The 18,854-nt window shown below is 41.3% G+C and overlaps 1 protein-coding gene across 3 annotated transcripts in view; it reads right to left on the bottom strand.

Moving 5' to 3' along the window:
* Positions 1–18,854, bottom strand: part of LOC6611795 (guanine nucleotide-binding protein subunit gamma-e) — a 38,716-nt gene that overhangs the window by 10,499 nt on the left and 9,363 nt on the right. For all 3 annotated transcript variants that reach the window (XM_002036281.2, XM_032718657.1, XM_032718660.1), the window contains exon 2: positions 12,274–12,415. In XM_002036281.2, coding sequence (XP_002036317.1) covers positions 12,274–12,386 — 113 coding nt within the window. In that variant the 5' untranslated portion in view covers positions 12,387–12,415. The remainder of the gene's footprint in view (positions 1–12,273; positions 12,416–18,854) is intronic.

Genomic DNA, 18,854 nt, shown 5'->3' with positions numbered 1-18,854 from the left:
TCTCGGTTTTCGATTCAGAGTTCTCAACGTCGTCGTCAAGTGTTTGTCAAAGTTTGCCCCAGGTTAGGCCATGGAATTGTAGCCCGTTTTTGTTCATTTCAAAAGTAGCAAATCAAATGACGTGTGACAAGTGCGGTCCGCAAGGATATTTATGCGAAAAGCAACTCTGAATAGGCACTGACAAATAACTGGCTCAACTGGCAAGGCCACCTTCGCAAATATAAATAAATAAAAGGATAAAAAGTCAACAACATCGATAGAATTCAGTGTGGTGGTGAGCCGAGAAAATGTAACTTTAATGTGACATAAAACAAGAGAGAATGCTATAGTTGAGTTTCCCGATTATCAGATACCCGCTACTCAGCTTGTGTGAATGCGAACGCGAAATTTCAGTCAGCGGAACAGGTCGATACGAATCTTTTACTCTACGAGTAAGGGGTATAACAATTCCATCTCTGATTCTCAACTTAAAGATGTTTTGGAACTAATCCATTTAAATTACCAGTGAACAAGTACATAGGCCTATACTTTACTGGGAATTCATTTGATCTTATTTAAGATATTTTATAATTGGGTCGTTTAGGAATTTAATAAAATGTTGGTTAAGACATTTACAGATTTAACTGAACACACGTCTTCTAAGGAATAATACATAAATAATAATTTAATTGAGACATTCATTAGAGTTTATAGCCATCCCAATTTTCACAAAATCCTTCAGACTGAAACTTGACATGCAATTTCACTTAAATTGCACCCACTTCTCCACGCAATTCTCGAGGTGAAATCCGATTCCGGTGAAAACAGAGAAGAAAATCAATGGTAAATGGAAACAGGCTAAGCTCAACTCGCACGTATTTTATGTGCCGACTGGAGGAGACAGACTTAAGTTGAGTGTGGAATAAAGCAATATTTTGCATTTTCCACCGCCCAATCGCACGACCACAAACCGACTTAACTAGAACTGTGCACAAATCGAAGGCACTGAAACAGAAACGCTAAGCACATGTGCGTACATATATCTGAGAGCTGTTTGCTTACTTACCATTCCTGGCACGCACAATTGTTGGGGGAACTTTGGGGTAGGGGGATTCGATTTTAAGAGAGCTTAAGTACATAATACCTGGGCTCACTTCGATAATTACAGATCGGATAGCTTCTAGATATGTACTCACGGCCCGGGGAAGGCGGTTAATGCAAATGCATAATGCTCGTCTGCTGATGAAGTGAATGTTGAGGCGGAAATTTAATGCCAGAAATTGCAAATTTCCTGCTATCAAAAACTTGTCGAGCGGTGTGGAAGGAAGCTTTCCGCCACCATCCAGCACCCAAATACCCATGCCACTCCACATATACAATGTACGTGTGTGTTTGATGCAAAAATGGTTACCCAAGTGTTTTTGTTGTCCCCGTTTCGGTTGTTATGTGTATTTGCATATTTGATTTGCAGCAGAGCCAGTTTTGCTGCTGCAACCAGATTTGGCCTCCACTTTTAACTCATTCTGTGTCTTTGCCACACATGTCATACACTTTTGGGAACAGTTGAAAATGAATCTCATTTCGGTCGCTTAAACTACAAAACTTAAACACATGCAAATCGGAGACACGCCACCATCTTATGATTTTAGAAAATTTGAATAATTTAATTTCCAACAGTTTTAGTTTGAAAGAGCGTTAAGTTGGAAAATCTATATAGTAGGCTGTTCTTTAAGGAAATAGATCGGAATTTCTCAAATGGCTTTTTCGAATATTACTTACAAAGATTAAGCTTTAACAAAAAGTTTTGGCAATCATCAAATAATGACAAATGGCTTAAGCTTTAGTAGACTATGAAACAATAGTCTTTATGTACTTTCAGACCAAAGACTGTCGCTGACTGATTAATTGATGCGGAAAAAAGATGGCCAAGTCAGCGAAAAAGCCATGATTGATAGTTTAAGTTGAGTTTAATGAGGCCTGAAGCCCACAGAAAACCAAGTTTGTTATTCGAGGCTTAACACACGCCACTTCCGCAGAATATCCTTAACCACACAATCTCTTTTAAGACACTTCGCTCCACAAATTCTGGTTCGTTCGTCACGCACTTTGTTTATTAATATTTATACACATTTAATCGGCACGCAAAACTTAATTAAACTTTCCGCATTGCTTTTTTTTCCGACCTACTAAACCATCAAACCCTCCAAAAAAAAGAGGATGAGCTTTGCATGCCTTCCCTGACAAATTGCCTGCGAGGAAGTCGAAGGATGTGGAGGGATGAGTGGGTGGTGAAAGCATGGGTGGGTGACCAGTATGTCCAGAGCCGAAAACCAATTTGCAAGCTAAATGATGATGGTTGTCCGCACTTTGTTATGCAATTTTTAGCAGCCCAGCTTGCTGCTCTTTTAAATGCAAATTCTCCACAGCAACAATTAATTCTGTCCCTCGTTTTGGTTAGCAAAAGTGCGTGTGAGTGTTGTGTCCGTATCACCAATATCCGCCGAAAACTAGGATACAATTTGTTTGGCCCAAGCCGAAAGTTGTTACAGTTTGATGGGACATCATCAATTAACCGCGCACACAACTGTACCTCCCAGCCAGGGGGTGGTACTTTAGTGGTGGGGAGGTGGTGTCCATCATTTCTGGCATCCTGCGGTTTTCACCCGATGGTCAATTGCAACGAGGATACAAAGTTGTTGCTCTGTACGCTTGAAAAGTTTGCCGTATCCTTTTAGCGTTAACTGTACTTTTTTGTTAGTTAGTTGTCGCTGCTCTCAACTCGCTCTCACCCAGTTGCAATACTTGTTGTTGTTGCGCTCTAATTCGCCGTTAAGTGGCTTTTGGACATTTGTTGCGAAACTTTTCTGCTTTTTCCCCCATCGTCTTCTGTGGCTAACATTATTTTCATTCTCGATACTTCTAGCTGCGGTTTTACCAGCAGGCAGTGTTGGTAAACGACAGCAGGTTAAGTCCTGTCGAGGTAGCTTAATGAGTGCCGCGTGGTCAGGATGAAAAGTTCGGGTGGCACATGGCACGAAGTGCTTAAAGTGCTGGCATCTGAAGGACACCAAAAAAAACCTAGACAAAAGAGCTCTGGTAAATTGGGTTTTCAATTGTCAAATTCTAGCCGAAGTGCAAAGAAGTGGGAATTAGCTTTTGGCCTTTGGTTAACAACTTCTGGTAAATAAAATTAAAGCATTTCAAGAGCTTCACATTTAAGTAATTTACCATTCATATATGTAGGTAATTTTATCAGCTGTTTAAATAACAATGAATATATTTCCACTGATCAATCAAACAGCGTAAATATTTATAAGTAATAATAAATATATACACATTCGATATCCTATTTCTCAATATTTTTGTGTAAAACAACTAAATAGACAAAACAATGTTTGTTTAATTTTTTATATGGTTTTTGGGTTTTCCAACTCATGCGTGAGTCTGCGTTTTAACGCCCCCTCCATAGAAAGCAATTTCCTCGCTTTATCTGCAATCACAATCTCGATTTGATGACCATTTCGCTGCATAAATAAACCAATAATTTAATTTTAAGCCCACATTGGTGCTGAAGCACCTGGGTGCGGCGGAAACAAAGCGATTTTATCCATGGGCCATGAAGCCCAAATGGCCATCATGGAGCACACTCATGTGCTCGAATCTGTTGTGTATCTGTGTGTAACTACACTGAGCCAAAATAAATCGAAAAAAATGTATAATGGATACAATGAATTTCTAGACACAATTAGAATGCTATGAGCATTTGGTGGCATAAGGGTATACATATACATATGATGTAGACATGTGCATAACGCTAGGAAAGAATAGTCTGCTGACTTTGTAGCATTTTTTCTCAGTGTGATCGTAATACCACCTAGCGACCAGGGAACATTCGTGCTTGGAGAGCAACGCTGTCTCATTGTTATGGACAATGATGCAGGAAGACAGCCACAGATTTTATGGCGCACATTTCATGTGCAAAAAGTATCCAAAGGAGACGCCATCGCCGGGGAAAAGTTGTTTTAATTACTGGAACATGGCACATGAAACTCAGACGGAGGCGGAACGTCTTGCCGTTTCAGCTGCTCCTAATAACCGACTGACACTCTTCCATGCATGAATGCATGGCTTTGAGTGTGAGTATGAACAGCGTATGTATGTGTGAGGGAAAGGTCCTGGTCCAGTACAGTCACCGACAAAAGGCTCTCGACGTGACTGTCCACCATTACGTATGCAAAATTTAATTTCGCAAATGAAAACGAGGACGAACGGGTAAGAAAGGCGTGGAAAAGTGGCACGTTGAGGCTACAGTCGCAGTCACATTTGCAGTCACAGTGACTGGCAAAAGTCATGCCTGCACTTAAAATTAAAATCACCACCCTCTTGTTCGCTCCTCCATTGTCTGCCGGCAACTTTTCCCCTTCCTTTCACTCTGCTCATTTTGCCCAGCCAGACACAATTTAACAAATTAAAAAAATGGAAGACCTAAAGGATTGAGGGCTGGCGTGAAGGAAGGATGCTGGCAAACAGGAAGGGACAGCGCAGTGAAACGACCATGACCAAGAGATTTACCAGCCGAGGCGGGAAATATGAAAAAGGCTTTGGGGAATTGCCCATAAAAAGCTCATCTAAGTTCTGATCTGAGTGTGAGGAGGAAAATAGGGGAATCGCATGATGTCGTTTGGTAGTGAATTAAAGCTTCGAGTTTGATTAAGCACAAACTTTGTGAAGCTTGGGTTGCCTCTATGAGTTGTAGATTAATAAAAAAAAGTCCTTCAACCTCCAAAGCCTGCCTATCTTCACAAGCCATCGAAAACATTCTCGCAGTAGGATCTCGACCACCACACATCATGTATTCTGGCAGTTTTCCGCCAAAAACTGGAGGAACCGGGCCAAGAGAATTCCCCAGACAGTCGGAGAAGCGAAAACATTTCGACCTTTCCACTATATATAGAATGTTTGCATAGATGGCCGTGGGATTTGCAGAAGGACGTGCATGATTCATTGGATCGGGGACACGGGGCCAATGCTTTAATACGGTATTAAGTCATTTCATTTATTATTTAAGCCGCGAACTGTGGGCTGTCAAAAATGCAATCGCCGTGGAGCGGGAAAATGGGCGTCAGAAATTGTGGCGCTGCTCGGCAGCTTGCAGCAAAATTCAATTACGACCTCGATGGCAGCCAACAGTTGAGGGTAACGAGACGTAACCGTTGTTTGCCCATAAATTGTTTGTAGTTATGTCAATAATGTGTGCTGCCATCGCTGATGCGAATGCGGATGTGGATGCGGATGCCAGTGCGGATGCCGATGCTAGAACACACGGCAGCCGTCGTTTTTTTTACTTTGGCCCCCATGTGTCAATGGGGAAAATGCGCGCAATAAAAAAAAATGGAAGCGCCAAAGCATTGCCATTTTCCAGGACAATTCAGGAGCGGAGGAGAAGCCCCATCATCTCCACCGTCTCCCCTCGTTACATGTGTTCATAATTTCTGTTTTTATTAACAGCAGCAAAAAGCTGACAGTCGCTGCAAGAACAACGGCAACAAAAGCAGAAACAGCAAGAAAAGCAATAATATTGTACAAATAATGCCATAAATATTTGAAATGCCAGGCGCTGAGCGCGAGGGTAGATCCAGATGTTTCCGAATAAGTATTGCAACAGAGATATAAAAGCTTGAAAAAGGACTAGATTGCTTTGACATTAAATTTATTTCTAATTTCTATAATTCAAAATAGACAACAACCTTAAGTTACTATATTTATTGCACATTTGCAGTAAAATACTCAGAATTTGGGCTTAATGGAAAGCTGAATGTGCCTACTTTTCGAGAATCAAAACCATATTAAGTCTACAATGAACGATGGAAAACAAAAAGAACGTTAATGCAAACGACAATGCTGATGGACTGGCGGTCGTCATCTTTATGGCCAACATTACAGCCATCTTGTCCCTCGGGCCAATTGTTCAATCATTGGGCTAATCAACGGTAGGTAATGGCGAGGGAATGCGAAAGGAGCAAAGAGAGGGCGGTAATTGCAGCTTGTAGATGGAGGGCGTGGCCTTCGTTGGCAGGGTTTTCTCATTAGACAACTGCTTAATTGGCTTCTGCTGCTCCTGCTTAAATGTGGTGGAGGAGCAAAGAACAAGCACTTGTGGAATTTCTTGTGGAAGCTAATTGAATGTTTTTGGCTGATCATTGTGGCTGCTTTGATGCACTTGTGTCTGCCACAAAATACCGTTCGGAATTGACTTTTTGTGGCGATGGAAACGCGTGCGGCAGATAATGCAGTTGCTGTACTAAAGTGCCACTGGATAGTATATACGTTAGAATTTCCTTTGAGGCTCAGACATTCTTAGAATTCTTAGCTGCACCTAAGCATTCTAAAGCCGATAGAGTTGACTTAGATGTTGGCTTCGGAAGAATTTATAAAAGTATATACGCCTTACGGTTTTCATATATCTGGATGTAATTGCTTAAGTGCATATTATTAAAAATAAGCTAAATTGGAATACAAACAAGTTTATGAATAATTAAATACCTTTATCCATCATTTCAGTAATAATGTGCCGCAGGTCATTCATTGTTATCTGTTTTTAACCCACGGCTATAGTTTCTATTTGTATCGCAAACCAAACATACAATTAGACCCAATAATCATAACTCATGGCAAATGAATGCCGCCAACTCAGGACTGCTTCGGTTCCGACGGATTTCCCCATCCAATTTTATGGCACTGCCACATTACAATTCATTTATATGTGGCATGCAACGTTCGCAACCATTAATCAGCATTAAAAGTGTCAACAACAAAAGAAAAGGCAGCCGGAAAAGCAGGAACAGAAGGAACTCCTTGGCTGTATGCAAAGCAAAAAGAATATAAGAGCGAAAAGCTCTCATAAATAGCTGCCAAGACGCTGGAGAAAGGCGAAGAAAGGCGGGGAAAGGTGAGTGGAAGACTGCGTAGTCATAAAGCAATCAGCAGGTGTTTGTCATATTCCAGGACACAGTCCGCTAGCCGGTGTAATTTATTCTCCATAGCTGATGGTTGTTGCTATTGTTCTCTATATAAGGTCGGTTTATTTTCACTTGGAGGTGGGGCAATTGGTTTTCGGGGTGGTGTTTGGACTGCAGACTTGAAAAATGTGCGAAAAATTCAGAAGACAAAAAATGGTTTCTTTCGCCAAATTTAATGTTAAGCTGGAAGAACATAAAAATGTTCCCGGCATAAACAGAGTTATTTAAGATATCGCAAACATTGTTCGCAAGCTTTTTTAGTGATATATTTTGCAATACAAATTGTATTTAAAATATTTCAGCCCTTCAGAAATAATAAAAATGCAAAGGAATGCTCTGTAATTTTTCACAAAGAATCCTAAAAGAAAAAGAACCACAAATTGATTAAACTTTTACTTTCAAAGTTTGTCCCACTGACCGAAAACCTTTTGTTCGAAATGTTTTGCATTTAAATGAAATTGAATAAGCCGCTAATCCAATTCAGTGGTCCACCGGAGGGCGGTGGTGGCCATGTGGGCGTACCAGGAACACAAACAAACAAAGGTTAAGCCACAAGCCAGAGGTGGCCAGAACCACAATCGAAAGCAGCAGTTTCCACACTTACTTCCTGCTGTTTTCATTATGCGTACGAACTGGCAATTAATTTGCGTACGCAGCCATTTTAGAGTTTAAACGTACGAATAGCAATTCCGACATTTCCCTGGCCAATTGGAAGTCCCGAAACATTTCTTATTCGTTTTCCGCTCGATGGAAACTCGACCGTTTTTCCATTTTGGAAATCGCATCTAATGCCTGCAAGAGTGTTTTACGCGCGTAATGGGGCATTGGGGAAAAATGCCAGAGAGGATTTTCCATTTGTACCCGCTGTACCACGTTCAACTCAGCTTCATTTCGCTGGCTTAATCAAAGTTTGTGCTCCTTTTGTCGCAGCTTTCATTCTTGTCAGACATTTTTCAAGAAAGCCAGTTGGCGGGGCAGCCAGCCAAAAAGCTGAAAAGTTGTGCGCCATCAATGCAGAATTAACAAGAACTGGAAGAAAACAGATCGTTGCGAGCTGGAAAATCCAATGATTCGGCAAACTTTTCATCACTTTAGCTGCGATGATACTGCATTATTTTGGGTATCCACATTGGGTTGAAGAAAACGCAAGAAAATAGGTTTTTTTTTCTAGCAATATAAGCTTTTTTAGTATCAAAGAAATTCGAATTCTATCTTAGTTTTTGTAGTATTAAAGAAATTCGAAATATCCAAAAGTAATCAATTTACAAGTAATTTCTACTAATATCTTGGGACATCAGCAGCCCCAATTATTGACAGCAAACAATTTATTGTCCCTGGTATCGAAAATTACAAATCGAAAGCCCTAAAAAAATACAAGAAAAATATGAATATTTCTGTTGATTTACGAGCACTTTCCCAATTGATTTCCCATATTTGTATGTACGCGACGTAAGTAAATGGATATAAATCTACTGATTTAATTGGGAATAAAGAACGACGGGTATATGGAGTTATTGTGTTTTATGTTTGCAAAGTACTTTCCTCGCGATACCGAAGCCCAAATGCAACAAAGATTAGAGGGAGCAAAATGCATTCGCTGCCGCGGGAAAAATTTACAGCGCATAATAAACCGCAAGGAAAAGGGGGCGTGGCGGGCGGCCATAAACCGCCAGTGAGAGGCAGTAAAATATGAAATGCCATAAAGATATATACGGAACATTCCGAACAAGAAGCCCCAAACCCAAACAGCCACAAAAGTAACATAATTTTCCGCTTGAAATGCGCTCCAAAGCGTTTTCCATATTTTGTAGCCCAGTGTCTCATTCTGCATTATTTATACGCCACACATTGCATGAGCGGGGAAAAAAGCACCAGCAGCCACAAATAAATTGCGAAGCGCCAAGAATTATATGCAGCAGCGGAAGAAGTTTCCGAGTGAAGTGAACTGAAATTCATTTCAGGCGATGTAAAGTAAAAGTTTCTCCGCTGGACACCTGCAATCCATGGCAAAGTTTTGCTGAAAGGCGCCGGAGGCATCCGAGGCAACCGTCCCACGATACCAGCGTACATGCGTCCTGACCAAACATTAAGGTGAAATGTATGCGCCTGGAGGTATGCAACATTTTGTCTACGACACCCGAACGGCCGACAGGACGAAAACGAAACAGAACGGAACGGAACCGGGTGGAGCGGCAGGAACGGAATGAGGGGAAATTGCGGGCAGAAGCTTGTCACGCACGGTGGTTTCTGTGGTTCCAACACAAACCGATGCTCGTCCATCAATCATGGGTTGCAGGACTCCACATAAGTTGGTGAGAGTGTGTGTGTGTGTGTGCCAGTTTCGGGTTCCATTTCGTTGCTACGTTGCCTGCAACAAATCGGCGTAATGTGCGGTGTTTGCTGCACTTAACGAGTACATTCTTCGGCCACCCAACCAATCAGCAACCTACTATCCCCCATCCTTTGGCTTCCACTTTGTGGTCAGTCTTGTGCAATTGCGACCATCAATCAGGAACGCTCGATACCGCTCTCAAAATTTAATTGACTTTGATTTTGCAAAGTTTGACATATGTCAATGACGGATGACCGTCTAATTTTGCCCCCTTTGTGAGCTGATTAAGTGGCAAATGTTTGCTGTTTTGTGAAATGGAGTGCGATGAATAAACAAAAATGATGAAATACCAGATAAAACAAATTTGCAAATTTGGCCACTTCAGCATTGATATTGGTTGTCTCTCACATTTCGTTTGCGGTTTTGACATTTTATAATTGAAACTACTTTGTAATTGGCAGTTTGCTCCGGCAATTATTGCATCAAATTGTGGCTTGAAAATCAAATTAATATGGCTTTAAGCCTGCCAATATGATTCCGTATTTTACTTGCTAGTCTCTTTGTATATTACACATAAAGTCATTAAACAAAGTTTGTAGAATGCCACACGTTCGTACTCAACACAAATTTCCATTTTGAATAATTCGTTACTTGAAAACGCGTAAATTTTATAATATTTTGTTGCGAAAAATAATCTTTGCGGTATCTCGCACAATGTGGCCACATTTAATAGCATTACGCTTAATTACACTTTAGACCCATCCCTGGTAGATTCTAGATTCGTACGTTTCTGTAATTAACACCTCTAAACTAAGAGCCAACGTGACTCAGTAGCAAACTGAAAACTGAATCTGGCAAAAAAGAGGGAATTATGCAGCCAAATAAGCTGAGAGCAATGAGAAGCGTGAGCAGATTCGTCTAATTGAAAAGAGCCCCATCTCGACGCGTTGCAAATTAGTAAACAGAAACAGAATCTCAACTGTAAATTGGCAAATCCGAGGGGCTTTGGCGGTAGGCGTATGTGGGCGTGGCCGAACAGCGCCTGAAGGGGGCGGTAAGCGAGTCTAAAGTCGGGTGTTAAATTATTTATGAAAGCCGCTGGCGACTACCAGCAACGCACACACTTGGAGCCAGCTTGGGCCACATTAAGTCGGAGTTGAGCCACCAAGCCGGATGAGTAAGAACAGTGGAGCGGAGGGCGCAGACTCACTGTGTGCCAATTAATTATTCATAATTAGCTGCTGACTAAATGTTTAACTAAATCAGAGGACGTCCGCTCCGTCCTCGGTTGGGTGTTTATTTAAAAGATGACATTAGAAACGCAATCCGTGGGGCTAAACGTGGGTGGGTATTTGCCTTCGGGCCCAGAGCTAAATTAAAAGCCGGCCATTAGAAAGCAGCAGTGTTAATTGTGATTTATGATGCAGGCTTCGTTCCCGCCTATAAAAGTTTAAAATAAACTATACGGCTTCCGCAAAGATAGCTGCAAAATTTATTTGCAATACCATGGACCACATAAATAAGCAAAACGAAAAGAGACCTAGAAAACACAAATATTTTAGTGAAACTGATGCGTTTGAATGGAAAACAAAATGAAATTTATCTTGATTTCTTAATTAACATTTCGGCTAGAAAATTATAGAAATATTCTTTCTATAACTTTTTAGTAATCATTTTTAGTACAACATGTATTACTTATTAAATGTTAAGCAGTATTTAAATTTATGAAATTTAATGATAGGTATTCTCTAAGAACGAAATCTCACAATTGTTGTACTTTAAAAAGATTGAACTTTCAATTCATATGACTCATCGGGAACATACCACCTTTTTTTATTCTCTTTACTTCGAAAACATTGCATTTTCAAATCATATGACTCATCGGACATATACCATCTTTTTTCTATTTAATTTTAACATATTTAATTATCGTATATGATGGTATGTTTCAATGGTAAACGATTCATAGTCTCCGACTCACATGAATCACTAAGCTTTTTTGTTGTTTACCACTATCATCAGCTAAACCCTCTTTTAAAAACTAAAATGAGATGTGCGGTGTAATTTGTTTTACTGATTTCATCTAATCAACTAACGAAAATGGGCAGAATGACAGAAATTCTATTCATAGAAAGAAAAACAGCTCGAATTCTATATATACTCCTGAGTAGAGCTTCTTGCTCCTTATAGTGAGCCTTCGTCGTTCCACAGAATTGCTAATTAAAAGAAAGTCAATGGCAGGAAAGCCATCAGAAGGAAGGAATGTGTCATCCAGCAAAAGTAATTTACCGACGGCGACCATTTAAATCATTCGCACCTTGGCAAAACCCGTTTGCAATCCGTTTCCTGAGTAATTTCTTGTAGCAAAGTAAGAATTTCACTTGACGTTTTTCCTCTATTCCGTGTAGGGGGATCGGAGGAGGGTTGCCTCCGCTCATGTCTAGCCAATGTCTACACAAGGACATACACACACACATGGATGGACCGCACACCCACACGCACACACACAGCGAAAGAAGGGAGTCTGAGACGTAGCAGTCGTTGTCATTCGAAAAAGCTGTGAGCCAACGAACGACAACAACACGACGGCTTTATATTTGTGTAAATATTTAGCAAGCAAGCGGCAAAAATTCTTGGCCAACTCAGGTGTTGGCTTTTAGCACACGTGTGAGAATACTTTGCGGACAGTCACTTGACGAATCTGGGAAAACTCAGATTTGCACTGGGTTCCAGTCTAGACGAGATGCAAATGCCTAATGGGGTCGTAGGTCAAACCAAGCACATACCAACCAACACTCTCACAATTACAAGCACAGACACTGAAAATAGAACAGTTTCTGATCTGAATTCCATTTAATAATTGCACTTTGCGACTTTTCTACAACTTTCACAACTTGATGTTTAAAATATTTTGTTAATATTCTTTGCATTATTTTTACTCACTCTGCTATGGATTTAGATAACGGCCAGCGCTCCATGGAGGCCTGATATTTCATATTCTCGATTTGCTTCTTTAATGCGTCCCGATCCATGTTTTGTAGAGCACTGGGATCCATGGCGGCTAAAATTTATCCACATACCACCCCTGCAAAGATGAAATTGTACGAGAGAGCGTGAGAGAGCGCCACTTTGGGGGTATTTGTGAGGAGAGAGCCCTTGCTATAAAAAGCTGCAAAGGCTGTCTCTCGTTTCGGCGTGCTAATTTGATGAGATGAGCGGTGATAGGGTGACTTTTGGGCGCTGTGAGCCGCAGCTCGGCACCCTATATCCCCAAAAAACATTTCCCGGTCCCAGTTTGCAGCCAAATTCGAGTGGCGATTGCGCAGAGCATGCATAACAAATCGATAGAGAGAAATTTGGGGAGCAAGTTATGCAGGCTAACAGTGCCGCCTACAAGGCTGCCATAAACTCTGTTGACTTTTACATGGTGGAAAGCGTTTGTTTACAACCGCAAAGCGTGGGGGAAAATACGGAAATCGAGCAGGGCATAAAAAGGGCGCGCCCTCTTAGCTACAAACTTCATAATGCAAATGAAAACCGAACAGCATTGCCCACTAAAATCCCTCGCTTCCACGCACTTTCGTCAGTTTGGACCGGCTTACGTGTTGTAATTTATGAAACTTTCATTCCACCATGTTTACCCAGTTAAAGATGTTTGGCTCCTTTTGTATTCCATAAATATTCCTGGCACAAAGGCGTGCTATGAAAACACATTGAGAGCGGAAAATGCGGGGGCGAAAAACCAAGAAGCATTTTGCGTGTCCTTAGACAATTAGTTTTTGGTGTTTACACTTGGGCCGGCATTAAAGAGAGCCCTTTTGGGGGATGGATTCGGACAGTGATGGAGATAATAGGTGAGATAAAGGGCAGAAGTTTAGATACTTTGGGGATGATTAAATAAAGGCAGGGAGGCGAAAGAGATTAACCAAGAAGCCATTCCAGGAAATGGGCATTCAAGTTTCTGGTTTAATCAAGCAAGGTTAATGGGCTATATTATTTGAAAGTTTACCAAATTTTTTATAAATTTTTAATTTAATATTTAGTTACACATCTTGTTTAAGTAAGAGCAAGTAACATCTATGTTATATAGCAGCTAGCAAAACAGTATAAGATAACTTACAGTCATCTTTGAGCCAGGACACAAACCCTTACAGACGTTGTTAGCATTAACAGGCATCCAAAATCGCATGCGAGAACAGAAATAGCACTCCAACTTTGTAACAGAATGTTAAGCGTAAGAAGATCTGTATTTAAGAAAATATGAATCTACCAACAAATAAAAACAATTTTCAAAGCATGATAAGAATCTAATAACATCACACAAATAAAAAGCCGCAGAAAACGGCAACAACTGGATGAGTTTTTCGATATAGGCCACATCACAAACGAAAAAGGATAACGAGGAGAAGCAGGACCTGCGTTAAACCCACTGAACCGTCTAAAGACGCAACATGACAGCCCTAGGATGAGGAAGACACCGAAGCACAGCTGACGCTTCTGTAGGTGTAACTTTAAATACAAAAAGGACGAACTGGGCAGTCCCAACGCGCCCCCCTCATCTGCCTTTTTCCTGTCCAGTTTGATACATCATTTTTTGTCGCTTCGATGGGCAACTTTGACACAGGTCCAGAGTCCTCGGTCCATTGTCTATGGACCCCTTCACACGGCTTGTTTGCATCTTTCACCCAGCCAACTACCCGCTCTCCATTTCCCTCTTCTTTCCGCCAAAGGACCAACCTCGCTTTTCTACAGCTGTCAGGTTGCTAAAGCATTTTAGGCTTTAACCCAATCTGCTTTTGCCGCTTCGAGGAAAAGTTGCTCCTCTCGACAACCTGCGGGTTGTTTGCAATTTTTGTTTTTCCAGAAAAGCTTAAAGCTCAGTGTCTGGTGACACTGTTGGCCAAATGTGTTAATGGCAAAATTGTTGTAAAACAGCTCAGATTTAATATAGCCCATGTGGAGGTCTTGGGGGCTTATGTGGGGAAGTTACAGCGGGGAAGTTTATATGGAGCAGGGCCCTCTCCATCCCATCCGGCATGTCCTAGCACATGTTGACAGCACTGACCAGCAGGAACACTAAAAGCTTTAAAGTTGGTTTAATTAAAACTTTTCAAAGTTGTCCCACCAAAGGGATTCGATGTAAAGGGGGCGGGATTGAAAGTGCAAATGTTGCTGGCTGGTTGAATAGTACAAAGTTCGGGATAATTGATGAGTGGCTTTTACACATTTCACAAATTAAAGACTCCAATCAAATATATAAACTGTGTAGCCAGTTTATCTCTTTATATCACATCCTATACCCATGAATTGTATTTTAAAGAACATTAATGTTTTTTAGATTTTCTTTAAAGTATACTGGCTAGTACCAGACAATAATTTGAGCATCCAGTTGCAAAAATTCATCCAACTTAATCACGATTTCCTGCAATAAGCAAACATAAAGCTGGTGCAATGTTGAAAGTTCAAAACGCATTTGCTTTTCAAAACTTTTCCCTATTTGGTTAATGAATTAAATCAAGTGCAGTTTCCCTGCTTCTGTGCTTCTCTTTACAAAGGTACTTTGCTCTGCAGGAATTTACCCCAGCAAAATCCAATGTTTTCTCTTATCCCCTGGCTGCTTAAGTCACCAACTAATCCCTGACATCATCGTCACCACTTAAAGTGCAATACCAAACGGAAAGGGACAGTAGGAGTGTGGTGTTTAGGGAGGAAGCTGTCACCGAAGAGCCCCATTTAGCCTCGATGGCAAATCTTCAACGTAAAACTAAACTAATTGCTTCGAGCTATTGCCGCCATCGACTATCCCTGCCTGAGCCCTCCGTTTGCGGCTGTCCTGAAACCCAATATGATGGCAATGCGCCATTAAGCACCGATGCACCAGGAGCAACCCAACTCGACTGAAAAACTAGCAGAAATTTGTCTGCAGGCGAAAGATGCGGAGGCGGCGAGGGATTGAGAAAGTCAGCATGCAACGGACATAAATCGTTAGCAAAATGTTTTTGGCGGCTACAAGCGGCAGCCACAAACCAAAGTATTTACCCCACTCACTCTCCCCTGCTGCTCAAGTTTTTCGCGTGTGTGTCAACAGGCGTTCAAGTTTTTTGGCACCCCCTCTCCGGCCAACCTCCATCCACCCCCACGCCTCATAAAATAGGGTCTCTGAAAGCGACAAGGACAACTGCGACAAGTCAAGTGATTCATTTTCCCCAGGATTTCCCCGATAAGGCATACAAATAGTGAGCTCTGCTTGAGAAGTTACTCAATCTGAGAAGGCATGAACATAGCATCCATGTGCTCGTTAATAGATAGCCCCAGTCCCCCTTTAATGGTCACTTGCCATTTTTCCACCAATTTGGGCATTTCCTCGGGCCCACTTTGAGCCTGTTTCCCTCCGATATTGTTACCATAATTGGCATTAGCCAAGAATGTCCCTCAGACCGACTGAGGCTGCCATTTGGGGTGCGAGAAACGATTTCAGCTTGTTAGCTTAATTTTAAATGCGGAAACTTTCCGCTCGACACGAAATACTTTAGGGCATATTTTCATTGTTGGCTCAAGAAATTGAAAGGTGGCTAAAATTCCAAAGAATTTCACTGAAGAAAAGCGTGTAAAGAGAATTAACATGCATAAAAAGGAGCAGACTGCACTAATTGGATGGGAAGGGACTCGGAAGGGCAAGCGGAACCCTTGCTGATAATACGGGTGCCCGTTAAAATGTAGATTTGGTATAGTATTTTATGTAATTCTTTAGAAAGCTTAAAGAGTACATTCTACAAAAACGTTTTCTACAACTGGTGTCACTTAATTTTTCACAACATTTTGCCACTTCTCAACTTTCCACCACAGTAATCAAATCACAATTATCTAAACCCATTTTCATTTAATTATAACTTGAAAGTTGGCAAAACTTTTCGTTATGTTGTCCAAATCGCGCTTGTCACGTTTTAAAGAAGCAATCCAAACATGGAAGCACAAATATTTATCCAGTCATTAGCGACGTTTCATTCGGTTACCTTTTTGCGGTTGCAAACACTTCAACCAACTAGCGCTAAAACTGAAACAAAACCCGAAGCTGCACTAAGAAAAAAGCATATATAATCGGAAGATTATACGAATTGGAATTGTCCAAATTTAAACTAGAAATTTAGGAAGACTGCTTTTTCGAAACAAAAATAGGCATTTTTTTCTCACTGTTTTGCAGCGACGTCTAAGCGATGCGAACAACAATTTGTCCCAAAGAACTTTCAACGGGCAAACTTTTTGGAGCAGGTTTAAAGAGAGGTTTGGGTTTGGGAGAGTGTCGACAACAACTAACAAGAACCGCAAACAAGCAGACCGACTATGAGTTGTTGGAGCCGCGATGAAGTGCGATGCAGAGGACCCACACCCACCAACAGACTGAACAAACTAGCCCGCACATTTTGCTAAATCAATTTGCAGAGCTTAATGATTTAAATACGGTATGATGACGTTCGGTTTTTGGGTCTTGCAATCTGTTGCCATTTGTGTGGGTAAGTCGCTCAATGCCTGGACTAACCTGGCTTATTAGCAGGCTTAGAATGCGTTAAATTATGGCCAACAATTTCAAATGTACACATAATTCACACGGACAGTCGACAGTAATTACGGCAATTACGGAGTCGGAGACAATTTAAAGCAGTGCCTGTCTGAATTAAGCAGTAGATATGAAATTTTCTGTAGTAAAATATAGAGATAAAAAACACATGGCATACGCTTTATAAGATTTTTACATTCTAAATACTCTCTTAAGTATTAGTATTAAGTAATTATTTTCAAATCAGAGATATATAGTTAGCTAGAGATAAGACAACAACGCACGTCTAACGCAAACATGCTGTTACAACACACACAACGTGGCGTATGCGTGATTTACACAATACCACCCACAATATCACCTGCTGTAATGAGGATTTCATTGCATCACGTATTAAAGGAATTTCACCTCAAAGCTAGCAAGGGACTTGGCAAACTTGGCCAGTATTTCTTTCTTAAAATGTCATAAATCAAACGATCCAAATGTCAGGCCCAGAGGCTATTAAATTTACTACCCGACTACTGAGGTAAAAATCGTTGGTGGAGTACCATCATTTTTTAGCCGTATCATTGGCGCTCTGTTTGTTTATCTCTCGTTTGCCTGCCTGTTTGTTTATTGTTGTTTGCCAACCGTTGATGCCAAGTGCAGAATGAAAAAGCAAAGGAAGAAAAACGGGCTACAAAAATGCAATTAAAATCGTTTCATGTGACAATTCAGTTACTATCACTGCCCCTCTTCTCTCACTCTGTTGACCGTGTTTGTTTGGCTTTGGCCTAGCCTGTTAATGGTCGGATGGCTTTCCCTTTTTTCAAACGGCCCTTGCAGGTGAACCCAATATCCTATTGCACTGCCAAGCACAATGATGAATAGTTAGGCGGAAGATGGAGATGTACGACGGACAAGCGATAACTGTTAACTGCTTCACTGAGTGCACAGTAAGACGAAACAAAAGGTCAGGGGTCGAAAGGAAAGAAAGAAGTGCAGCACTAATGACACTTTTTCATCGGGAAACTGTCTTAAATGAGTGATATTCAAAGGCAATGCGTAGGAACTACAAATGCCATTTAAGCTTAGTTGGGTCATCAGTATTCTGCAAATTCAGTGAAAGTCAATCAAGTGAAGAATTTCAAATGCCTAATGGTAAATATACCTACAAACTTAGAAGTATAAAGACCAAGGATGAAGAACTATTTGAACGAGTCCTAAACAAACTGTAAGTTTCGTACGTTTAAGGCAGTTTTTGGGATCCCTAGATAAAAAAACTTGACCATTTCCCACAGGGAACCACATAGTTTTTAGATAAGTTCGCCTCCCAGAGCGAATTTAAATATACCCTACCCGAACTGCTGAAGCAATTATCTTGCAAATTTCCTGCTCAAGATGCAGGCAAACTACCGACACGCAAAAACTACATGCATATCCTCCAACACTCCGGCCGGAATGTGAGGATGTGAGCCGGAAGGAGCCCCCGGGGAGCTATTGCCATAGAGCAGCAACAAAGCAACTGAAAGTACAACTTGAGACAAAATTAAATGGGATGCCGGGCAGAAAACAAAAACCTCCATTAAATTTGCATTAAAATATTCACTTTGGAGCGAGGAACAGGGCTGAGCTATATGCCACCAGTGCGGAAGGTAGCAGCCAAACCAGGACAAGCTCATTTGCACATTCAACAAGGAGTTGCTTCTGCGGCCAGCCCCACCTCCTCCCGCCCTTTTTCCAAGCCTTCCCGCACCTCGTCCTTTGCTCCTTGAGAGCTTCAAAGGATGGCGCCCAACGGTTGACACGATGGTAACTTTCAGAAGATGACACATGCTGCTCAGCTGGCTGCTGGCTGCTGGCTTTCCGTTTCGTCCTTTCCCCCAATCCTAGTCGGCTCCTGTCTGCAGCGCCTTCTTTTATGCTTTAATTATTTGCAGCATGCAAAGTTAAGCTCTCCTACATACACACTAGCACACACACCGCACAC

The sequence above is a fragment of the Drosophila sechellia genome, chromosome 2L (assembly GCF_004382195.2).
Source record: "Drosophila sechellia strain sech25 chromosome 2L, ASM438219v1, whole genome shotgun sequence".
NCBI classification, from domain to species: Eukaryota; Metazoa; Arthropoda; class Insecta; order Diptera; family Drosophilidae; genus Drosophila; species Drosophila sechellia.
Note: the sequence above shows the minus strand (reverse complement) of the source record. Positions and strands in the feature narration are given on the sequence as shown.